At 40.4% G+C, this 26,515-nt stretch overlaps 1 protein-coding gene across 1 annotated transcript in view; it reads right to left on the reverse strand.

The window, feature by feature from the left end:
* Nucleotides 1–409: 409 nt before the first annotated feature.
* The window catches only part of gng12b (guanine nucleotide binding protein (G protein), gamma 12b), a 76,839-nt gene continuing 50,733 nt past the window's right edge, over nt 410–26,515 (reverse strand). Inside the window, 2 exon segments of the mRNA XM_075484897.1 lie at nt 410–3,663; nt 3,777–3,897. Of these exon segments, the coding sequence (XP_075341012.1) occupies nt 3,538–3,663; nt 3,777–3,897 (247 nt within the window). The 3' untranslated portion in view covers nt 410–3,537.

The following is a 26,515-nucleotide window of genomic DNA, read 5'->3' on the forward strand; positions in this document are numbered from 1 at the left end:
TTTACTTTGTGATTGTGTGTGTGAAGCTCAGCTTGTTGCCCCACAGCATTTGGATTTTGTTCTGGCACATCATTGGGAGGGGTAAACGACATATTTAACAGATGGCAAATCATTCTGCAGCTTGCGTCCTGAGTTGAAATACATTGTTGCAACATAATACAGCAAACCTTTCTGCAGTTAGAAGATTCCTTGGAATAAACCTCACACTCACATGGGAGCTCAAGTAGAATTTGACAATTTGCTCATTTTGAAACCTTGTGACTTTGAGACGAAGACAGTTTCTCTGTGTAAGTCTGTGTTGGATTTAGCTGTTTCTTTACAGCCCTCTGCATTTATGCAATCCAAGCTAAATTTACTGCTGACTGGGTTAAAAATAGCAGAGGCAAGAAAAAAAACAGTTGAAGACCCCTTTCAGGCTGCAAAAAGAGAAAACCAGAATTTATTGGTGCCTGAGCAAAAAAGGGAGGGACAAAGCGTTCCATACAGAGGGTCACGACAATGGATGCATGAGTCAGGGCTATTCAGGTCTCTGTTGCTAGAGCTGTACAGTACTTTAGCTTCATGGCTAAAAATAGCCCCATGAATAGAGGTGTTCCCGCTAACCACTGCCACACCGACAACAGCAGCACTTGCAATCAACAGGCAGCTTATGCACAAAGGCAGACCTGCTGCAGAGATGCCAGTTTGCCACCAGGATATATCAACAAGACAGCAAGCCTCTCTCATGTTGCTATCAAACGGAGGACAACAGATGGGGAGGCAAAAAAACTGTGTCAAAACGCAGGGCTGAGTCAAAAGCTAGAGAGTAATGAGGGATCTGATAGTGGCTGGAGGTTTTGTACTCATAATTGTTCAATGTTTGACAGTTAAAAATGTGATGAAATGTGCACAGAAGCCAAAACATGCAGACACATCAGAGTCTCTGTGTGGTCAGTCAGGTTTAAACTTCTCTGTGGAAGCTGCCAGTCAGCAGAAATGCAACAGTTTTAAGTATGGAGGGCACTATGTGCCAAAGGTTTGAGATCTGATGTTTCTAAGGATGTGGAACAGAGAAGGCTGTCCTGTCACACAGAGAAGTGGCCACTGAAAGTAGGGTAGATGCTGGAGATACCAGACTTGCTGGTGGCTTCTTCAAGAAACACAATTGTTTAAAATAAAGCTGCTACAAAGCCAAGTCCATCCATACTTTGATCCATGTAAGGATTACATCGATGTGGGCCAACAAAAATCACTTGACCTGATTGTAGATGTAACATCACACCTGAGCAGACAGGGAAAGGAGAGAGAGGGCTGGGAACGGGACCGAGGATTATTACATAACAAGCATCTCATGGCTTGGGACACATAAACACTTGCACTGAGAAATGAGAGCAAACATGCATGTTTGTGCTTCTGACCCAGTTGGCTCATCTACCTGTTTGAACATTGTGACCTGTGACTGACAAAAAATATGTTTTCACCTTATACAATACGCAGTATCAAGATTTTCTAAAGACAGGTTGCATGTAATGGGTTTAATGGAGTGTTTGCGTACCCTTTAAGTAACTGCAAGTTTACATATAGTCCTAAAGGGCTGATTTTCAGTCACAATTGCTGACATGTTTAGCCGTCTGACAAAGGAAACAAAAAAATATGGAATGAGAGCAGTATTATGATTAGAAATACACACTTAGGACTTACTGTTTTTACAAAAAGATGCATAAAATGAAACTTTGGAGCATGTACAGAGCGCCATTGCCCATTTGAGTCTAATTGAGCATTTACACAATGATTGTTTTTTACTAGTGTCGTGATACTCTTACTGAAATTCTGTTATTATCAGATACTGCAGCTTAGTAAATACAACAGAAAACAAATCCTTTAAGGTATTAGCTTAAAGTCTTACAAATAACACGTTTCAATGTTTATTTGCATTTACAACAAAAAGATGTCAAAAAGAACAAAATGCAGAAAAACGACAGCAAGTTACCTTTAGTCACTATAGTCACGCTCTGTTTTTATAATAAGAAAAAAGTGATATCATTAACCCAAACATCACACATGTGAGGTTTGATTTAAGTACAGTCCTTAAAAGTACACACAACTGTCACAGCCAACACATACTGTGGGAGATGGACACCCATGCTCTGCACCAATATTTATAGACACGTGAGATGGTATATTCTAATGCATATATGCACTGGATCATTTTGAAAAACGATGTGATAATACAGTTGAAATCAACAGTAAGATACTCCCTTACCCTACCTAAAGAGTTAATTATGTGTTAATGTGTTAGACAAAAGCACTTATGTGACTAAAAGATTTCAAGAGGTTGAAGCAGGTTCCCTACATTGTTAAGGCCCTGTCTAGTAAAACTAGCAAAATAGGATACTCGTGTTTTTGCATGGGTATAATGCACAAATGACAAAATTTCAGCAAAGTCAACACTATATTTATAGGGCAGCTGCTAACATTGAATGCCTCAAATTATAACAGTCTATTTCACAGTGCCTTAATAGTCCAGGATGAAACCTCAGGTCTGCAGACAGAAGCAAAGGAAGAAGATCTGATAAGATTACACAAGTTTAAATGTTAAATATTTTCATTTCAGATAATGGCTAAAAATGTTCTCCATAATTTAAATTGGAAAACCTCATGTCATGTACAAAGAACAATGCACATTGATCGGATACATTTTTATTTTCTTCTTTCTTTCTTTCTTGCACTCTTATTCATGCTGAAAGCTGCTACCTTCATTCACGACATCTAGCTTTGCATTGAGTTCAGTTAACTTTGGAGCACTGCAGGATGTGAAAAAATGTCCTGGCAAGTAATACGTCATAAGATTTTAATCCAATCTCTGAAAAGCTTATATGAAAACTATATGTCAGGAAAATTGAGCAAAGGTGATTGCTTTGTCTGTGATTTGGAATCAATCTAATGATCAGTTTTCTAAGGACTTTTACTACTGACTGCAAATTTCTGACTGTAAAGCATGAGCTTCGTAGCACTCTTTGCATTTGTTGCTCTGGTATGAACAGCAGTCTGCCATTCCATCCACAGAATATCATTATCTTGGGTGTTCATTATCAGTAAAATACAAACTACAACAGTTTCCTCAAGCGAGCGAGATCAAAGTAAGAGGTGAAAGCGAAAAAATTACATCTGATTGGACCAATGATTAAGGAGGCTTGTTTATGCATGCTGTGATAATTACAGCCATTAGCTCTTCCATTCATGACACAACTCCTCTCAGTCCGAGGTTTTGCGGCGCCATTGCAGACACGCAAACGTCACCACTGAGCCACCATGCACAATTTTAATCATCTTTGTTGGATATAAAGCTTCAATGTGAAGCCACAGCTACATAAGTTTGCCTGTTTCTTTGGTGTCACTGTTATTTGAACAAAAGGCAAAAATGGATTTATTCTTTACCAAACTGCAGTGAGCATGTATAAAAGTGAAGGAACACACTGGCCTTAAGGCAAGTTGTGAGCAGAGTTACTGTCAGCACTTGTACATGAAGATCAAAACAGCGAGAGTTCAAGTATTCAGCTACAAAACAGTGCAGGGCTTCTTGTCCTTGAAAGGGTTTTCTGAAGTAGGGATACCCATAAGCAGAGGATCGTTCTTGCCGTGCTCTCCACAGTAGTGCATCAGGTCTGATGAAGCTTTGGACACCTGCAGGGGAAATCAGTCCACACACTGATATAACTTTCACATGCAAGTTTCAAAAGTACAAAAAGTAGGATAAACAAAGAAGTGGGTCAGACTGTCAGTATAGACAGACACACCTTTATTCTCTCGATGCTGGCCTCTATCCTCAACTGCTGCACTGTCCGCCTGGCCTGAGCTCTGCTACTGGAGCTCTGCATTTATAATGACATCGCAGTTTTCACACAGCTGTGCTGAAACCTGCATGAGAAAAAAAAAACACTTACTAAATGAATATTCATTTGTGTGGGGATGCAGATGGTATTTCTACAAAGGAGAGCAACAATACCACGGGGGGGGGGGGGGCTTAGATGAATTGAGATGTGGAAAGAGGAAACATTCTGAATTGTGAACAAATACCAAAAATCAATTCGTTAATTGATAATATAATGTTAACAGGATGCAAAAGACAGAACATCGTGGTACTCGCTGTCCTTTAGTTTAATGCTTCCGTTTCATGTCATGTTCTTCCCAACTTCCCAGCCAACTAATTATGGAACCATTTCAGTTACTATTTTTAGGAAAAAGATTTGACATAATAAATTATAATATGACAAAGTTTCACATTACAACACGAGTTAAGATTCCCCCAGTGGATTCCCCAAAGTTTTTTTTAGCAATCTCATTTTCGTTACTAGTCGTGTGTAGCTCCAGTAAACAGGGATTCTTTTCCTACTCAATATTGTTCACATTTAATTTAACCAAAAATGAAAGATTAGAGGAAAAGTCTAAAGTTTGATTTTCTTCTTTTCTATTCAGTTAGTGATCTGACTACGAATCAGATTTATCAGTAAGTGGGATCAAACCAGTACTATTACTTTGACTTTTTACAGTTTGGTGCTAATACTTAAGCACCTTTAGGCTAAGGGGATATTTAGATTGACTTTTTTTTACATTGCAGTATTGGGACTTTTACTGAAGAACTTTCTTCTGCCAATCAGAACATTGACTATTCTTTCCAGAGGCTAAGCTATCAAAAATTAGCCAATCAATTTCCAGACTGACAACTAAATTTGAAACCTCACATTTGCTCAGATTATTTTTTTTAATTGCTAGAATGAAAACTAATCTTAAACCTAAATCTAAAAAACAAATAACTAAATAAACTTTCTTACTTCAACCTTGAGCAAGACATCGGAGTCTACAGCCATGCTAGCAGCTTTTTGCACTGCAAAATTATTTATCTTGCTAATAACATGCTAATAATTAGCTGTATAATGTTTAGCACTGTAACCACATAAGTGACATACATATAGGCCTCGGGAATTTTACAGGTATTTCTCTTAAAGCCAGAAATGTTTATCCCACATAGGTATCAGAGTAGAAGCGAATCAAAAAAGTAAGGATCCATCATGTGGAAACCATAAAGCTTTTTTTGCAGATTATGTGCCTTAATATCTTTTCAACAGGAAACTCTCAACATCTAAAACTAAATGTTGGAAAACAGAAACTTGAACATGTAGAGTTTGACCTTCTTTTATCACTAAATTTATCACACAATGCACGTTTACACAAAATGCCATTGTAATCTGTTTTTATACCAGTTAAGATTGTCTGGTCACTGAATAGCTGACTAGCTGATAATAAAAATCCAGTAGGGGGAAAAAAAGATTTAGCAATATGACTGTTAATATAGGAAATAAAGTTACAATTTAGTCTTTACTATTTCTCTCAACATTTCTAAGCCATTGATCTTAGAAATGACTAAGAAATGTCTAAACTCAATGTACTGTTTAACTTCTCAGAAGTGACTGTTGACCTAATCTGAAACTGACTCATTGTACGTAAAAGATGTGACCCAACAGACTCCTATTTCACAATTCCCACTTCCTTGATTGTGCTTTTACATCACTCCCTGAACTGCTCAAAGGGGAGGCTGCACAGTTGCTATTTTCTACATTTCATTTGAGCCAACTGCTGAGCACAGCTCTAATAACTCGAATGAGAAGCAGACCCTATTTAAAGCCTGAAGTTTCCTGTCTGTTTTCTGCACACACTGTCACTTATTAAAAAGACCAACTGCTTCTAATGCAAGACAAACAGACCATGGTGTGTTCTTAGCTTATAGTGGAACACAGTGCACTGTGCAATAAATAAGAAATCCATTGTCGCAGCTCATGTTCCTGGAACAAATGAAGACAACCCACTGGAAAGTGTCTCAGTGGGATTGACCAAAATTATCTCTGGCATGTGGTGGAGTAAATGTTTGTTTTGTGCTCTGATGCAGGATATCATGGAGGAAGGGAAACAGTGAAACGGAAGTGAGATGAATCATGGGCAACAGCAGACCTGACTACAGAGAGGAGACAAGACCGAGTCCATCTAATCCCCCAACCCACTCCCCTTCCACTTCCTGCACAGGAAACAGTATTGGCAGTTACCCTACAGTGTATAAATGATTAAATGTGGGGTGGAGGCTTAATAGAAGCTACACAGAGAGTAGTAACCATGAAAATAGAAAGAGTGCTGTAGCTGCAATAAATAATAGACTGGAATGTTGGAATTCTGCAACAACTTTTAAGGTAGCTTTCCTCAAGACTACATGCTGACATTAAAACCACAAGCAATTTACAGTTTACAGTCAGACTGGAGTACATAATCTGTTGCTGTAGGTTTTGCTTTCGTGGCCTTTGGGCTGTTTCAAGGAACTTCGCACTTCATCTTGTGCCTCTTGTGTCAACAAAGCTGGAGTGTTTAAATACAGAATTGCAGCAGCAAGGGGTGTGTGCCTGCAAGGGAGAACCACGTCATAGCAGTGCTGGTGATCAGCCCTCTACAATGTCTGCACAGACACTGGGTGACGTCAGCTGCTATAATACAAGATCCTTGAAAGTGCAACTTTCCAAACTTGTGACCTCAGAGCACTTGGTCATACAGTAGTTGATGGTCAAATGTTTCTAGCCTTTAGATTTTTGATATGCAATCCTAAATAATCCCTTTCATGAGATAAAATCTAAATAAAGTAGTTACATCTAAATAAAGACGTTGCAGACAATAATTAGTGCACCCATACCTGTTCTAGTGTGACCGGTAAATTAAAAGCTGAAGTTAAGTGGATTCTTCTGTAGTCAAGTAAAAAAGAAAGGTGGTTTTCTTTTCATTAAGTTTCAAGTATAAAGATATCATTTAAAAATACTAATATGTTCCTCATCTGGTCATAAAATGAGGTAAATGCAACCTTAGATGAACAGCAAAAAATGTTACAAATGTCGTTTCAGTTTGCAGGTCTGGATTATTCAGGTGTGTGTTAACACAATGCCAAGGAGGAGAGACATCAGCAATTATCTTGCTGCAAATCAATCTTGGGGTGGGTTATAAGGCCAATAACCAAACAATTTGGAGTCCATTCTACAGTGAGAAAGATTATTCAAAAGTGGAAAACACAATGCTAATCTCCTCATTAGTGGATGTGCAAGTTCACCCTTCGGCCTTAATGCTCAGAGAAGTTGTAAAAACCCTCACACCTCTATGTCAGACTCTACTGTCAGTTAATGAGTTAACAAGTAGAAAAAGAAAGAAAAAATAGCCTTTTTTTGTAAGGGTTTCCAAGAGAAAGCCTCTTCTCTCTAAAAAGAACACAGCAGCAAATCTTAGTTTCACAAAGTTTACCCAACTGAAATGCTTAAAAGAGTCTCAGTGAATGAAACAATGCTGCAAACATGAGTGGATCATAATTTCTCCACAGCAAAATGAGAGACTGATGACATCATACAGAAAACAGTTACTTTCAAGTTTCGCTGCTATGGTTTTACAAGCTGTTGTGTCATGGAGTGCACTTAATTTTACACACACTGCTTCTGCAGTTTGGCTTAATTTTTTGTTAAATATGTGGTAAAAAAGAATAGCAAGAAAGGTGCACTTTCGTTTTCACATGACTCTATGTTAAAGCAGAAGGCACTATGCTGCCAATACTACACAAGAAATTATTTAAAATATTCTAAAATATACCAAGAAACAAAAGCAAGTTAGTTGATTTATAGATTAGCTGATACTTTAGCACATCATTAGAATCTGTTTAAAATGAACAATGCCAGATGACAATGGTAGTTTTCTTACATAGTAGAACACTGAACATCTTTAGGTTTTTAGACTGTTGATTGGGTAAAACAGGCCATTTGATGACATCACCTTCGACTTTGTTCAAATTATAAAGGATTTTTTGGTACATTTTTCTGCATTTTAAAGGATTATTAAAAATTATATCAGATTAAATGTGCATGTGAATTCAGCCTTCTTATTTGTAGTAATGTGTTTACCAGTCTGTGCCTGTTCAACACAGCTAGTTCTGTGACTGTGTCAAAAAGAGAAATGCATACGAACTCTGTGATTGTACTGCAGTTGATGGGAATGCAGGTATTTGAGAATATTCCTGCCACTCCACTCAGTGTGGTGCGTGGTAGTGAAAACTCTCAGGTTGTTTGCTCTCTCATATGGCGACAAAATGACGTTTCTGGCCTGGCACGCGCCATGAAAAGGCTGCGCAGTGCGTTGTCGTGTCGTCAAAATTTGTAACTTGGCGCGCGCGGAGAACGACAAACCGGATGGACCAACTCGAAAACAGGCTCACGGCTGACGGTTGTGTCATGTAAGATACTTTGTGCAATTATTTGTAAATAAATGATGTCGTTAGGAATTTGCTGTTGTTTCATTCACTGGAAGCGGCGTTGAGTATAGGGCTCGGGCATGTGACGTCACTACGTGAGCGGCGGCCATACTGGAAGCGCAGAACTGTTTTGTTTACATTGTTTTCCACTGCGCGCAGGTCGTACTCCCGCCTGGTCTTGGAACTTTCTTCGTTGGTTTATCTATCTTACTTATTGTCTATGGTCGCACGTTGCTGTGTCGTGGGGTGCAATAGCGCAAGCCGTGACAGGAATGGGGGGGAAATCGTAAATGGTTTATCTTTTTACCGGTTTCCTGCTTGGAGGCGCACCCACGGAGACCAAGTGTCCGAGATAACAAAGCGTCGTCGACTAGCATGGATCGCTGCTGTAAGACGACCAAGCATAACTTTCCACTCAATCCCGGTGTCGATGAGAGTGTGTTCTCTGCATTTTCATTCTGGTAAGTTACAGACTTTTGTGTGCTGAGGTAAAGATCCCCGCCTTCACAAGAGGACACTGTCAGTTGGAAGCAAGGGATGTCTCAATGGGTTAAAAGCGGAGGACAAATTTTGTGTGTATGCATGTATACATGACAATAAATCTGATCTTAATCTTAATCTTAATCTAATGTGGAAAATACAAGGAAAATTGCCCATCTCCGAATTCACGTGGAAAGGGCGATTGGAACTGTCAGAAACAATACACCTTTTTGTCAGCAAAAGTACCTATCAACATAGTTTTGCCATGCGAAGGTGAAGACAAAACATTCTTTGACAAGATTGTGTCTGTATGTTGTACTCTGACCACCATGAGCAGGAGTGTTGTGCAAAGTTGAAGTCGTCTGAAATAAATATGCTTTGAGATACAGCCAAGTGTGTGTGTTTCATTATTTATTTACAAGTAGAGTAACATGACAAAAGTGTAAAGTGTCATTATAATTGAAACTGTTGCAAAGTATAAGCACTGACACCACATACTATATACGCAATTATGTCCGAAAGGGTGAACTTCGGCAGTAAATCTTCGTCGACACTCCATTCCTTGCTCGGTATTTCATAAGGGTCCAGTCCGTTTATAACGCCAATCTTCTGTATGTACCGATCTCTGGCTTCCTTCTGTAATGTATCCCGGTATATCCCACATCCTTTCTTCGGTTTTAACATGCTTTTCTCTCACTTTTCTCTCACTGTTTGTTCCTTGATCTCTGTCTTGCCTTGGTTTGTTTACGATAGATTGTGCATCAAATATGGCGACCATATCCCAGAATGCAACGCGTGTGCCCGAGCCCTATTAGCGCTATATAAAACCGATCTCATTATTGTTGCATCCAGGTAACGATAATTCCCAAGTGTGTCCATTGAAGCACACTATTTCATAACAAAGAAACAAAGAAAGGGTAACAATACACTTAAAAGTCCTATAGCAATATTCTAAGTATAACTAGACTATAATGGTGAGAACTTGGAATTTGGAGGTGATGCCTACTGAAATTTCAACTTCTGCAGGCTCATCAGCTATAAGTAATCTTTCTCTTTCATCGCCTTTTCGCCGGCAAGGTTCTAAGCAGCAGTATCATTGATGACAGTGCTGCAGTGGCATTGTTTTCTTCTCCACTTTCGTCGTTGCAGGGTAGTTAGCGGTAACCTTCACGTTGCAGCTGTGTGACTGAGAAAATTGCAACTACTGGCGCATCGATTTGCGCCACTATAAATGGCCGGTGTACCAGATCGGCTTATGTTTTATGTACATTTATATGCAGGAGTCCACACGCATATAGTCAAAGAGGTTATTGCTGCTCAGCACACAAACAATATACAAAACTGAAAATTAAGCTTCTCTTCAGAGTGAACCAAGGCCAAAATGATAAAACAAAACAAACTAGATTTTAAAGGTTTGGGGCTAGTGGTGCTCAAGGTGTGGTACACACCCCAGATAGCAAGCTGACATTGAAATGATATTGTTTTTCCATCTGAATCATCAGAATGGTTGACATTGAAATCTTGATGCAAAATAAATGTTGAATCAATATTGGCAAACTGATGAAAACCCGACACAACATAATGTTGACCGCAGTGATATTGAAACAACATTGATACATAGTTATCCTTAGTATGATTGATGCATCATTGATATTTGGTTTACCGGGTGATAATAGTAATGTTGAAAGTCATTGATTTTGAGTTGACCGGGAAATCAGGAAATATCGAAAAGCCATCGACTTATAGTTGACCGGGAAAGATGATCGAAAAGTCATGGATTTATAGTTGACCGGGAAAGATGATCGAAAAGTCATGGATTTATAGTTGACCGGGAAAGATGATCGAAAAGTCATGGATTTATAGTTGACCGGGAGACCATCATGTGGTAGACCGGCAGTACTGCACCCCATCCCATTAATTTCGGAATCAATTTCAGGTAAGAAAGCACTTTGATTTAATCTTTTGAATGCTGAACTGCCCTACACAGTTAAATGTATAGTTTACATGGTGCATAGGCTAGATACTGTCATAGCATTCTGTTATAAATCAAGCAGAATTCCTCCGATCAACAACACTGCAACTTGTCAAAAGCAAGTTAACTGCAGGCTTCATAAACACCCTGACGAAATAGTCAGTTAGCTAGCAATGCTTTATTCACCGGTTTATTTCCCAGCAAGGGGTGTTACAGTATATCTGCATATCCTTGCCCTACCTTTAACTAGGATCAGCGATCAAAGAGGCAAGGTGTCTAATAAAACGATTGAATAGGCTACACAACTATCAGAAGATTGACGTGAATTAAACGTTGTCTGGATGAATAAGTTAGCATGCGCTAGCAACACGTCAGCTTGCGTGATGCCTGGATAGTGGCTGTCACTATCTTCTCGTCTTTTTTTTTTAATTAGTGGTTTATTGATTCAGAATTAAATTGCTGTTTACTGACATTGTGATTTACTTTTTCTCTTTTTTCAGATCATTAGTCCACATCGTCAAGTAAGTCCTCAGTTTAATAAGCTTCATCTTAAAATATGGATAGGATATTCTATGTCTATGTTTGAGAGGGAAAGATAGCTACCACACACACACACACACATAGTGTTTCTGTCTACATGGCCTATATGCTTATATCCTTCACAGGCAGAAGTCTGATATGCTAAACTGAAATGTATTTTTTGCTTGTTTTTTTATTTTAGATGCCCTGACTCAACGACTGAGTACTGCAAATACATGAATTCGCACAAGCTGTGCAGAAGTGGCTGCGCTACGCTCCAGACCGGGCGGGGGGATCTGGACGACGGCCACTGCAGGAGATAGCCTCGCGCATTAAAAGAAAAAAAAAGAAAAATGCAATAAAAACGATTGTTTGATTTAAAAAAAAAAAAATGCATGGGGTGTTATTTGTGCAAGGCGATATAGCCTACAGGCTTAGTCTGCTATAGTTTCTATATTTTGCTCATAGCCCATTCTGGCTGTAGATAGCAGGATTAATAATACATTTATTTTATATAGCGCCTTTCATGGTACTCAAGGTCGCTTTACAAGATATTAATGTTAATAGTCTAATAATAATGTTTTTAATATATTAATTTAGACCTTTTTAGATTAAACCTGTGGTATAGGCATAGGACTTACTAAAATACCATTGAAGTTTCGTTGATGATTTCAACATTGTTTCAATATCCATTGTAATCGAAATATCATTGAAATCTTGTTGATCTCTAGGTATGATTTCAACGTTGTTTCAATGATAATAGAGGGTGCAAAATGTTGTTGAATCAACGTCAGAGTTCGACGTTGATTCAATGGCTTTATCGTTGACAGCGGGATGTTGATTTAACATCGTTTCAATAACTATTTGCTATCTGGGACTATTTTGTAGGAAATATTTAATTTCTTCGTAAAAGCTCTCCATAGCTGCTGCCGATCACCGGAAGACCGAGAAAAAAACTCTCCGACGCACAGCGCCAAGTTACGGTTACTTTGGCTAGTACAGCCAATCACAACTGTCTGATGTAAAGCCAATCACAATGTACTCCCATTCAAGCGGACAGCCATATTGTGTGACGTAATCAGACGACGGCAGAACCCGAGCCGATCTGGCAGCCGAGCCGATCTGGTACCCACACCGGCACGAAACCGTGACGTCCCTTTAGTCCCTTCGGCATATTGATGTCAACAACCTAGGATAGTAAAATCAATAACACAATAACGGCAGCCGTTCAATCAAAAAGATTGGTGGAACTGACAGTTGGAGAGGTGTCAGTCCACCTCCTTGTGCATGTGTGTGTCAACAGGTGCCAACCTGGATGGGTTAAAAGCGGAGGACAAATTTCGTATGTATGCACGACCAATAAATCTGATCTTAATCTTAATAAACTCTACTGAAGTATCATACAACAGCAGGATTCATATTTACACCTCCAAAGCAAGATCAGTGTATGTATTCAAGCATGAGACACAAGAATAAGTTCATTAAATATTCAGAAGTATATATTCCTAACAAAGAAAGGATCTAACTGTTCTTCTCTACACCTCAGCACGTAAGCTGTCCCACACAAAGTCACAGTATTACAATATTTAGGCTTCAGATTAAAATATCTTTTTATATGCACGTGAATGTTTCATGTAACTATATAGGATGTGACCTCTTTCATTATACTATCATGACTGTGTTCATGTGTTTCCAAAATTGTTGGTTCATAAACTAATTAAACTAATTTGTGAGTAAACAGTGGGATGATTTGGAATGATAAGTCTAAATAAATTATTTGGGCTATCTTATGTGTTGTGGGTCAGGATTAGACAGAGAAGACTCATTCTTTCAGTGCAGGGTTGCCTGTTTTGGCATATTGTCTATATATTGAGTCAGAATGCCATCCCATATCTTCTTTTCTTGCTTGCATCTCTTGGTCTTGTTGGTGTGTAGTTGACACTTACTCCAGCTGGACAATGTGTATTTAACATTGTTTTCATCTCACATACGCTTATCTTGATAGTAGAAGTATCTAAACCATGCACCATGATTCAGCTTTTGGTAATTTTTGCAAACAAGCTTCCAAGAGAGACGTGAAAACCATTAAATGCAATAAATGAGGTTGTTCAATGTGATTCACATATCAAGATATTTTCACACTGCAACATTTAAAAAATAGGGGTAAGAACATTTATGCGTTGTAAATGGAAATGTGAGAGAAATGTGTTAAAATTCTGATTCTGAGTTGCTGGTTATAGTTCAGTGGTTCACTTGACTGTCCTATGGCTACTAGAATCAAATGTGTCAAAAGGATGATTACTTTGACAAATGGGAAAGTGGCCAACTTTCTCTTCTTAAAAAACTGAATGAATTAAGCCAGTTAATGAAGTTTGTTTTAAAGCTGTGTCTTGGGATGTCTTGGCAGTGTCATCAAGGCGTCACGCCTTATTTTTCTGTTTCTTGTTCATAGTTTCAAATAAAAAAGAAAAATAAATAATCAGTCTTAACCACCACACCATCATGCATCTATGGTAAATGATAGCATACTCTGGCTTCCTTCCACCATCCAAAAACAAGTTAGATTAATTGGTGATTCTAAACTGACCCTGGGTTTGAGTGTGACAGTGCATGCTTGTTTGTCTCATTTGTCTCTGTGTGGCCCTGTGATAGACTGGAGACCTGTCCAGGATGAAACCTGCCTTTCACCATGGGATAGGCTCCGGACACCCTGTGACCCTGAATGGATTAAGCAAGTGTAGAAAATGGACAGATTTGTTGAAGTCTGTGTGGCTCTCAATTTTTTTCGTCGTTTATATGATTATATGTCATTTTAAATTTTTTGTTTTTATCTAAACATTTTTAGTTATTTTTAGTGATCTGTTTTTTATTTATATTTTGTTTTATTTTTATTTTTTGACAATGTGCACTGCTACTAGAGCAGTGTACACAAGAGAAGAACTGTTGGCACTGTAAAGGATTGGACGCGGAATCAAACATCCAATTCTGACCGAGCTAAAAAAAAGCTGTACTGTGGATGCAGAGCTGGAGCAAAAACTAAAGGCAAAGAGGCACAAAAGGAGGTGGAGGTACAAGCCTTTTCTGTCCTTGGTGATTATGGGAAATGCTAACTCACGATCAAACAAGTGTGATGAGCTAGAGGCGCTATAAGGCTGTATAAGGAGAGCAGTTTGATCTGTCTGTCTGAGTCCTGGCTGAACGACAACACACCAGACTCATGTGTGGACATACAGTTCACAGCCGTACGAGCAGACCGAGACCTGAGTACGAGCGGCGGTGAGCGGAAAGGCGGGGGTATTATCCTGTTTTTTAATCAGAGATGGGTAAATCCCTGCAATGTGACCGTTAAGGAGAGGGTTTGTTGTCCAGACATTGAACTGATAGGCTGTCGTGACGCGAATATTTCGCCAAAGTTGGATTTTCTGAACTCGCGCAAATTCGCGTCTTGTCATTCGCGTCTTGTCATTCGCGTCTTGTCATTCGCGCCACCGGCGCAAATTCGTGTCTATTCGCTTCTTTGCATTGACTTTGTATGTAATCACGCCGCGCGAATAATTTGCGCCGCGTCCAGTCTGAACGCACTGTCAGCCCTGGTTCCAAGCGGGCCGAAGCGTTACTACAACGTGACGTCAGCCGACTGCCTTCCACTGATTGGGCGATGAGTGTCATCACTGGAAGCGTCATAACGCGGAAAATAAAAGCTAGCGTTAGCAACCAATAGCTTACCTCCAGACGTCGTCTTTTTGAAGCTCGTAACAAAACTCACTTTTCAATACTTTTCAATACTTTTCAATACTTTTCAATACTGTTTTGTCTGGCGGCCAGGAGTCTTCTCTGGCTCTCTTCTCTTGCCTTCTGTGCAACAAAAAGCCACAGGGTGAGCATCAACACGCGCAGCCGTGTTACGACGACCCCGCCCACGTCGAGGAGGCACGAAGTATACTCGTTTGTAATGGAAACACAACCAAACCAAGCCGTGGCGAGCTAGTGGAAAAGCGCCATAAGTTGACTATACACAGGTTATTTTTGTTAGTCTTAAACTGCATTCCTATATTTAGAAATTTTATGTCTGAAGTATGTGACAGATTGTTTGTTTTGGAGTGCATCACTATGTATATCCTGTCACATTACAAATTGTGATTATGATGGCGGATGATGATAACATAACTGAAAAATCTCATTTTGTGATTACAGATTCTGTCACTCGTGCTTCCACTGAACATGATGTCTGCAAGCATGCCAACCGGTGGTTCAACTTGGCAGCAGATAGGGGAACCTCAAGAAGACGCAGAACACACGAGGTTCACCCTGCTGATGATGTCTAAGCACAGCACATCACATGTTATGCCAGTTCTTGTTTATTTTTTTTATTGTTCATTTAAATTAGTGTGTGAGTATTAATAAATACATTTAAGAATTTCCATCACATTTTTTCATGTTTTTTTGTGTCCATTATCTTTATTAGCCACTTGTAGTGATGTGTTGGTCAATCTGGTGTTTGTGCCAGCTCTTATAAGTGAACTCAATTCCACTTAATTGGTTGTATCCAACCAATCATATGATCACAAGGATCATACTCTAATGTTCCATATATCTCCAGGGAGGTTGGTGGAGGTTACTGTCCTGGTGTAGAGGATGAGGGAGGCAGGGAGAGCAGTACAGCACAATGGATAGCAGATGAGATGAAGTACCCAGAGAGAACCCATGCATGTACAGGGAGAACATACAAACCACATACAGAAATGTGGATTCTAACACCTGCAACAGTGCTACCAAATGCACCACTGTGCAGCCTCAAAACTGTAAATTTACTTGTAATAATAACCCAATTTTAGGTCTTTTGCAGCTTCACAATAAGTCATTTTCAGGTGTATAAGGCTAAACTGGTGGGATTCTTATGGAGTCATTTCTAGTTGGTAAGCAAGTTTTTATCTGTATCTACTTTTGTTAATGAATTCATAATAAATAAAGGTTCTGGACCAAATGAGTCCACCTCCATTATAAGTATCATACACGGATCCGAAACGGCTCCGGGCCGGATAATGTGTTCTATGAACGGATTCAAAACGGCTCCGGGCCGGATGATGTGTTCTATGAACAGATCCAAAACGGATCCGGGCCGGATGATGTGTTCTATGAACGGTTCCAAAACGGCTTTGGGCCGGATGATGAGTTCTATGAACGGACCCAAAACGGATCCGGGTCGGATGATGTGTTCTATGAACGGTTCCAAAACGGCTTTGGGCCGGATGATGAGTTCTATGAACGGATCCAAAACGGATCCGGGCCGGATGATGTGTTCTATGAACAGATCCAAAACGGATCCGGGCCGGATGTGGCACATAATGTGTGGATCTGGATCCGTTCCGGTGTGCAGGTGGACTCCGATCCGGGTCCGTTTGGCGGATCCGTTCCTGAGCCTACCCTAAATCCAGAACAGATCCGGTCCGGAGTCCGTTTGCTATCTGGGAGGTGGGGGAGTGTACAACAGGAGCTTAAAAAGACACTACGCCGAGCTAAGGTGGAGTACAAGAAAAAGGTAGAGAGACAGCTGGATATCAATAACACCAAGGAGGTGTGGAGGGGCATAAGGACCATCACTGGATACAGAGTCAAGTACTATCAGTCTGTGGAAGGTGATGTGGACAAAGCCAATACTTTAAACCAATATTACAACAGGTTTGATAGTGTGGCTTTTTCCACCTCTGCTGCTGCTCCCTCCACCCCCACCACTTCAGCTGCTTCCTCTATACTGCTTCCACTGCCCAGCTGTACTTCCACCTCAATGGCAACCTGCATCGCCAAGCCTCTTCCTCCGCCTGACTACACCTCCACCTCTGCAGCAACTGTCACCAACAGGCTTCTTCTGTCCAGCTGTACGTCCAGCTCTATGGCAGCTTCCACCGCCAGGTCTCCTGAGCCCAGCTGTACCTCCACCTCTGTGGCAGCTTCCACCACCAGGCCAACTGAACCCAGCTGCACATCCACTTCTGCGGCAGCTTCCACCGTCAGGCCTTCTGAACCCAGCCACATCTCCACCTCTGCGGCACTTTCAACCATCAGACCTCCTGAGCCCAGCTGCACATCCACCTCTGCGGCAGCTTCTACCTCCAGGCATCCTGAGCACAGCTGCACCTTCACATCTACAGCAACTCCCACCACTAGCCCTCCTCTGTCCAGCTACACCCCCTCTTCAGAGGCTTTTCAATATGAGCCTTCAGATGGAAAAAGTCCCAGTGCTGTGGAAAACTTCTTGTCTCATACCAGTGTCCAAATTAGGGCAACCGGTGGAGCTGAATGACTACGGTGGCTTTGACATCTCATATCATGAAGACATTGGAGAGAATCCTTGTTCGTCGCATGAGATTGCAGGTTGCTGAGGCTCTTGACCCCCTCCAGTTTGCCTACCAGAAAGACATAGGAGTGGAAGACACAATTCTGTACATCTTGCATCGGGCATATGCTTATCTGGATGTTGCCTGGTTTATATGTGAGAATCATGTTCTTTGACTTCTCCAGTGCCTTCAACACCATACGGCCTCCCATACTAAAAGACAAGCTTCTAGGTATGGGTGTGGTACCCTCCCTGAGATCATGGATTATAGACTATTTGTCTGCCAGACCACAGTATGTCAGGATGGGGAGATGTGTTTCTGGAACACTGCAATGCAGTACTGGGGCTCCGCAGGGTACTGTTTTGGCTCCTTTTCTTTTCACCCTGTACACATCGGACTTCAGGTACAACTCAGAGTCCTGCCACATACAGAAGTATTCTGATGATACGGCTGTTGTTGCATGTGTGCGCGGTGGACAGGAGAAGGAGTACAGGGACCTTGTGGAGTCCTTCTATGACTGGACCAAAAATAACTGTTTTGCTCCTGAACACTACCAAGACCAAAGAGCTGGTGGTGAACTTCAGGAGAACTAAAACTCCATACCAGTCAGTCTGCATTGATGGAGGGGAGATAGAGACTGTTCAGACCTGCAAATACCTGGGGGTGGTGCTGGATAATAAACTGGAGTGGTCTGCCAACATGGAAGCAGTGTACAGGAGGGGCCAGAGCCGTCTCTACTTCGACGGCTCAGGTCCTTCAATGTCTGTAGTGATATGATGTGCATGTTTTATCACACTATCATTGAGAGTGCACTGTTCTATGCTGTTGTCTGCTGGGGGAGTTGCACTACAGACAAAAACTGTAGGCGCCTGGACAAACTGGTTAAAAAGGCTGGTTCTGTTGTAGGTAGAAGGCTGGACCCTCTCAGTGCTGTGGTGGAGCAACGGATGAGGAGGAAATTAGAATCTGTTTTGGAGAACAATAAACATCCTCTCCACAGCATCCTGGCAGGACAGAGGAGCAGCTGCAGTGAGAGGCTCATCTCTCTGCGATTGCAGGACTGAGAGGTTCAGGAGGTCCTTTGTTCCCACAGCCATAAGGCTTTTTAACAGTGACTGCTGACATGTTCTTCTCAAATTAATGTTGTTTTTTTTTATTGTTAATATACAATCATTGTAAATATTTATCATATTTTTGAGCTACTTGACTAATTTGAATTTTCCCCATTGGGGGATGAATAAAGTATTTTTCTATTCTTTCTATTTCTATTCTATTCTCTACAACTAATTTATCCGACAATTAGCACTCCATGCAAAAATTGAGGTTGTTTAAGGAAAACGTCGATAAATAAAGAGATTTTACGACCTAAATGTATTTCTATTTTTTAAATAAGAACTCAGTCCAATAAATACATGAAAAAGGAAACCACTTTCCAGTAAAACAAACATAAACAAGCAGGGACCATTTAACATGGCAGATTGTGTGATTCTCCAGATGTTGCCTGTGACTTTAAAATTCTACTAGTTGAAAGAATGTCTGCAATGCCTTCAGCTGTGTTGAGCGTGTCTGCATCTAGCGTGAGTGCTTATGCGTTGCAAACGTAAACATGTGGCACACTGAAAGCATTGATAAAAAATATTTTTGAAGTCTTTCATCAGAGATGTTTCTTTGATGTGGCTTCAGGGTTTTGCACAGGAGGGCTCTCGCTGAGCCAGCAGAGAGGACCTGAAGAGTTTGGCCCTGCGGTTTGTAACACTACACAGTGCTTAGATCTGCTGCCTAAACAAATACTCTTTTAACATTCTTTCACTGGATTAAAATGATCCAGGACTAATGGACTTTATTACCTCACAGAATTTACTCAGTCATCATCTGAGTCTTTGTACAGTTTGTTGGACAACTCAAGCAACTTAGGTATCAGTATTTTAAAGCAATACAATGTAACTTCTCAAAAAGCCCATTATGGAGCTCCCTCTACAGGCTTGGAGGTAATGTACGGTTACACTGTCGTAAATACAACACCCTTTCGCTTTCACGTTTCACGTTTGTTGATGAACCGGCGAGGAGTCAGAAGGTGCAAGCTATGTCGACTGAGAAGGTAAGAGTAATCAAATGTACCTGGGAGCGTGAGAGGGGTCTATTTGTTTTTGCGGTAGGGGTGCCAGAAAGCAAGTCGAAGTACTTCCGCTCAGCTCCCGGGCCGGTCCAGCAAAGTTACATAGCGCAGTTATTCCAACTCAGACCCCCTGAAGGGCATAGGAGACAGGCCAATCGTAATATTAAAACTCATTCTAGCCGCACAATTTTTTTCAAGCTGTTATTTTAAGGTAGAAATGTTACATAGTATTGCTTTAAGTATCTTGTAAATTATATGATTAGTGTTATCACTGCATGTATTTCCATTTTTCTTTTAGTAATATGCCAAAGTTTTACATCAGCTGAGCATAAACATTTTTTTACAATTTTATTTTCATTTTCGTAAATTTTTACTATAGCAGAGAAGATAAAAGAAATGCAAAACAAAAATGTCCATCGAGACAAGCCCAGTATGTTGCACATATTATTATTTCAAGACTGAGGGCACAGCCATCCTCTCGGCATAAACTGAATTGAAACTGTTAATGTGCGAACTCAACCTTGGTTTTAGTGGCTGCATTGTTTATTTTGGCTGGTCGTGGAGTATGAGTGGATCACAGTGTCTGCCAAGATTTTCGGACTAATTCAACAAGCATTCTATAGCGGACAACTGGTGCATGACCAAAATGTTGCAGATGTAGGTTGAACTTTTCATTCCAGGAGGCAAGGACATAGACTTTTGGTGAAAATTTGATGACAGAGAATATCAAGCACAAATCTATTGCGAACATCTTGTCCTAAAAGGTTCAGAAGGTCCTTTGTTCCCACAGCCATAAGGCTTTTTAACAGTGACTGCTGAGTTCTTCTCAAATTGATTGATTGATTTTTTTTAATTTATTTGTTTATTTAGTCATTTATTATTATTATTATTAGTTAGTAGTAGTATTTTTTACTAGAATTGGTATTATTATTGTTGTTGTTAATACAATCATTGTAAATATTTAAAAAAAATGTTGAGCTACTTGACTAATTTGACTAATTTTTTTGAATAAAGTATTTTTCTATTCTATTCTATTCTATTTCTATTCTAAACAATAATAAAAAAAAAAAGCATGAATGGTACCAGGTACTTTAGATCCTCTAAATGCTGCAAACAGAAAATGTTGAAATCTTACATCTCTATAAATCACAAATTAGTATTTACTAAGTGTTTCTCAACCAAAAGAGCTCCGTTTTACTTTTAAGATTTTCACATACCAACATTTTGTGACGTCAATTTCCACTCTGCATCAAATACTGCAGTTGGTGCATTATATGAATGATGCCAAAGAACCAAAGGAACATTAAGATAATGTGTACCTGTGGTTTGCACAAATATAGAGTAGTAATATGCTACTATATCATATCAATCTGTTGTTCACATTCTACCATTATAGCTGAAATGTTTCACACCAAAACTAAAAAAGAACTTCAAACACTTGCATAAATTGCATTCATAGTGAAATAAAAGACCATGCAAAAGAAACCACAGTGCATTTTGTCCATTGTTATTCATTGTCTGCCCATAGTAAAAGCAGGCTTTGTGTCACCACCAAAATGATTAGTTATCTGCTGCCCAGTTCTAAAAATATTGGCCCCGGGACACAGCTCTGTTATCTGTCCGATACACTGCTAAACTGCCTGGCAACAACAGAGGTGGCCTCCAAAGTCCACTCCCGAGTCAGGATCTGTGTTTGCCTCTACAATAAGCTCTGAGGCTTAGGCACATTTGAGAGGCACTGTGACAATGCAGACAGGCTATCTGTATTGTGCCACACCCGCAACAGTTGTTTGTGCATTGTGTAGAACAGAGGCAACTGGGAAGGGAGTCCAGAGTTTTTACAAGTTTAACTGCACCCTCATGAGCTCTAATCTCAGACAGCCTGATACTATCTGGGAGCCAGACTGTCCAGTCAGGCATGCAGGGGAAAGAGACAGAGGCCTCCCAAACAGAAACAAACACACAGTGTCTCTGTGAAATTTTAGTGGTGAAAATTTGTATGACTAAGGCTGCAGCATTCCAATATGTGTAGAACATCATCAATTACCAGCTTTGATTGTGACGGATTTTTAAAAAAGTTTCATGGGTGCTGTCCAAAGTGCTTTCAAGACCTAACTGTGAAGTCGGCCAAAGTGAAAGGAAACAAAGAAGGTGTTTGCACTGCAGACTAAAACAGAAGATGAGTTTTCCAAGCAGCTGAGTCACAGGCTGCTTGTTTCTTTCTGGGTTCCACAATTTACGATACTCTTTTATCCTGAGCTCTGCGGCAGCATGCAACATCTTGCTGAAGGTGAGGTCAGCTATAGGACAACCTATTCTCAGTCCAGTTTCTGTCATCTTGTCATTTCCTCCCACCTGGGCCCCATGTGCAGAAAAAACATGTTCCTTTGAGCCTGTGCTCTGTCACAGCGATTCTATAGTTCAAAGATTTAAGTAGTGGGCTTCTGATTCCACAAGAAAGACATTATCCTCCAACCCTTCATACACTCCCTGCAGAGAGCTATAATGAATGACATCCATGGATTAGCACTGTCTTTGAAGTTTTGGCAAATTTTCGTTTACACGCGTGTAATTCAATGGAAGCCAAGCAGTAAGAAAGCCTCAAATCAGGCACTGCTCCCTTCTACTATCACATCATGCAAAAGCTCAGTTTCCTCACTGCTGTGCTTTGATTGTTTTCCAAAAACTGTAGCTTCAGTTTTTCTCGGCTACATAGCTTTTATTTGGTACATGCAGAAAAATAAAGAGGCTGACATGAATAAAGTGCTTCACCATGTCAGGAGTTAAATCTGGACTGCCAGATGCAACACAATGTGCCAGCAGCTGCTTCTATAAAAACAGAAATGCTGTCAAACAGATGTATGAGGGTGGGAGTTAAACAAACCCACTACATGCAGAAGTCATGTTGAAAAACTGAATATCACTACAACTGCTTGCTGGACTTTCAAACTTTTTATACATACATTAGTGTTTCCCAGTGGATGACTTGTAATGACTTTGGTGTTCTGCTAACCTTCCTTCTAGCAACACCAAATGCGCGATGGCATCTGTTGCTAGCAATGGAAGCCTTACCCTGCTCTATGTTACTCCTAGCAGATGTTAGGATGCTAACATACTATAATGGCAAACATGGTTAAATCCACCGTACAGCAACACAAGAGCTGCTAGAGTGACTAAAGACTTACATGGGACACTCAATGCAAGCAAACAAATTTAATATTTTGGGGGACAAGATGAAGGCCATTCATTTGAATGATAACTAATACTCTGATATGATAAAAGGTGTACATATACATATATACACACATGTATATAATATGTATATATGTATTTCCTTGTTTGTCATGAAGTGATGAAGAGGTTTAATTGCGAACTATTGTCTGGGGGAAAAGTAAATACAATTTTAAATCAGTTTCTTGATGACAAAGAAAACTGGATTACTGAGCAATGATCTTGGAACCACCAGTTATTTAAAGGAAGGGAACATTCTTCGTAATGGAACAGACTGCCTTGGAGTTTTTAGTAAGAGGGTGACCATCTTATCTCTAAAACTGTATATATTTAAAACAGTCTACACATAAAAAGTCATCAAGTGGCCACCTACAAGGTAATGGCAACAAAATATTAAAAGTTATGCAATTTCCTGTGAATTTTAGGCAATTGTAGTACAAGTCTTCACCTGACTTTGGTTAATTTAAAAGCCATGTTAGGGCCTGTAAGGATGGAGAAATTAGAACAATTTCCAAGGAACTGCAGTTTGGGATTGGGGTTAATTCTGTCTTGTCCCAGACTTTGTTATCCTAACGCTGTTAGAAACTCGGTTTTTAACACAGCAAATCTTTTGAAAACAGGGAAGTTTCTTGGCTCCAGCGGAATGGCACAGGCTCCATTAGAGAGTCCTCAGAGAACAGCGGAGTGTAACAGTTAATGAACCTTTTTGTCTGACCTGTCTGTTCCCCTATCTAGGTAAAAAGTCGGAAATGTAATGGATAACACACAAGTGAGTGTGCGTGGCCTTCTGTGCATCGGTACTTGTAAATTCTCTACATCCAAGGTGGGCCATCTTTTTTCTTGGAGTTGGAGACATGAAAGTGTTGAGATTTTTTGTGCAGTTGCTATCACTGCACAAATGTACCAAGCTGTCTCCACCCTACCATGGGAGAAAAACTCCCACCACTGAGAAAAAAAACAAAAAAAAACATTCAGCAATAGTCTGCTTTTGTTGAAATCCCCCTATGAAGGAAAAGTGAGCGGGATGGAAAGAGAAGGAGAAAAAGACTCTTCAACTAACTACTTCCTGGAGCAGTCCTTGATCTACATGGGTCTCCCCGACAACTGAGCTTTGTCTAGACAGAAACAAATGCTCTGCTCACCGGATAGGAATTTAGTGAACCCACAGCTTCTCACACCACCTTAAGCCTGCTGCTCTCACATGGAACAGAACAAACAAGTCACAGCTCCCATTGTCACAATAATTCAGCACTTTCAGTCCCACCCAACTGCCATATAGAATCTTTTTTTTCCCACTTTATTTATTGGTTTTCATATTTGAAAATGATACATCAGAAATACAGAAATATAAGAACATCCCCCCCACCCCCCACCAATGGGGTGGGCCATTTTCTCAGTCCGGGAATTTAATTCAAATTCAGGCCACTCTGATATGGAGGAGGAATTTGAGTCCATGAAAAAAGATAAAACAAACAAAAAACATTCGTGTTCAGTCCGAAATGGATAGAAATCAACAAGAAAACAGATTCTTCCTTTCACATCAAAGCGTCGTGCCCGCGCGGTGTCCGGATAAGTGCTCATTGCAACTTGAAAATAGAACAGTCTATTCCTTGCACGGGCGTGAGCGGGCTCAGCTCACATTATAATAAATAGGAGGGGAAGGCTTGAACATGAAACATGATGCTGATTCCCGCGGATATAACGCGTGTGCAGACTCTCCAGTAATTAAAAAAGGCAACTAAACACCCCAACGTGCTCGCGCTTAGCCCTGCCCTGCCATACTGCCCCTGTCCCTGCGCACGCGAACCATGTACAATATTTGCATACAGCCCTTCTAAATAATTATATTTATTTTAATTGCATGTTTGAGATGCATTTAATAACAAATATCAAACAACAAATGTGATCGCCCCTATTTAATATTGCGTTAGTAACCATGTGCCGTGCGCGCCTGTGGGAATGCAGGCTACAGTTGATGAGGAGATAAAGCATGATAAAGCGTTAATTGTTCATCAGAACTGGAATGTAAAGAAAGTGTTCGGTTCTTCTTTGAATATAGGAATACACTTCTAAATCATATAAATTGTGAGATTTTACATATTTAACAACAAAAGCTGTCAGATGACATGACAGTTGAGTTGACATTGAAAAACGTTTGCCACGTTATAGCCTATTTGATCAAATTCACAACCAGGCCTATTATCCATATCTCTCAGTAACCTACCAGCTTGTCTTGAGAAGATATCTGTCAATTTGGCACATTTGGCTGCCACCTCCTGTCTTTTTTTGAGCTTAGCCCTCTCTGTTCCACCTGGCCTCTTTCTACCCTCCATCACTGACGCGCTCTGTTTCACGCCATTGTTATTTAAAAGACGAGCCATGGGCCAAACCATCTGAAACATTTGGGAGGAGAGAATTCCCTTACATGGTAGAACCTATTTAATCTGCTGTGATGCAGCAGGCGGCTGCGCTGCAATGGTGAATTTATGCAGACTACAGTTGAATTGATATTAATGCAAGAATAAGATAAGTGACAAAAATTAGTTACAACTATTTTCCCCATGGGCCAAGCAGCCTAGGTCGATGGTTTGGGCCGGGATGGGTCCCGGATAATACCATTGCCAAACCGGCATTGCCAAGGAGACAAGCAGAAAAAAAATATCAATTGAAGAAATGAAGACAAAACAAAGGTGTGTGAGAGAACATTCATGTGGTTTTCAGTAATGATGAATGACAATATATACATGACATATAGGTCAAAACTTCATACTTGTCCGAGCAAGTATGTAATAAAAGGTTGCCATAACCTGCTGAAATTATTATTATGATGTCGTAAAGCCAGTCTAATCTTTTCTAGCTTCAAGAGTTGTAGTGTATCTCTAACCCAATGTTTGTAGGAGGGTGGAGCAGCCTGCTTCCAATTAAGTAAAATTATTCTTCTCGCAAGTAACCTACTGTACATGTACAGTAGGTTACTTGTCTGCTAGCTTAGGTTTCCCCAAGACTAGCTAAAAACGTTGCTACACACTGTCCCGCCTACTGCTATATTACTCTGCACAAGCTCAGGAGCGAGTCAGTCTGATAGTAGGCTACAGTGAGTGAAGTTTTAACCATGGCTGCTAGCATCGAACCTGTACTCAATGGCGTTGAGTTTCTCTTGGAGAACTCATTTGAAAGACTAGATTTGGGAACAAAATTGGCTATTAACCCATTGACGCCGGATGTTGCGTAGCGCAACATTGTGCCTAACGCCGGTTGTTGCGTAGCGCAACATTGTTCATTTATCATTATTTTCAAGGCGCATGTAATGCACAATGATTGGTATTTGTTTGGAGAGGATGAGGACGAGGACGAGGAATTTTTTGGCTTTCAAGTAGACTGGCAGTCCGCTGGATTTCGCCCCCGACGTCAACAAAAGTTTACTCGTACACCGGGGCTGAAGGTGCCAATATCTGAAGATGCAAGTCCTTTAGATGTGTTCTCGCATATTTTCACTGATGAAGTTTGGGATATGTTGGTGACACAGACAAACTTATATGCGGATCAGGCACGCGGCCACACAC

This window comes from Odontesthes bonariensis, chromosome 15 (assembly GCF_027942865.1).
Source record: "Odontesthes bonariensis isolate fOdoBon6 chromosome 15, fOdoBon6.hap1, whole genome shotgun sequence".
NCBI classification, from domain to species: Eukaryota; Metazoa; Chordata; class Actinopteri; order Atheriniformes; family Atherinopsidae; genus Odontesthes; species Odontesthes bonariensis.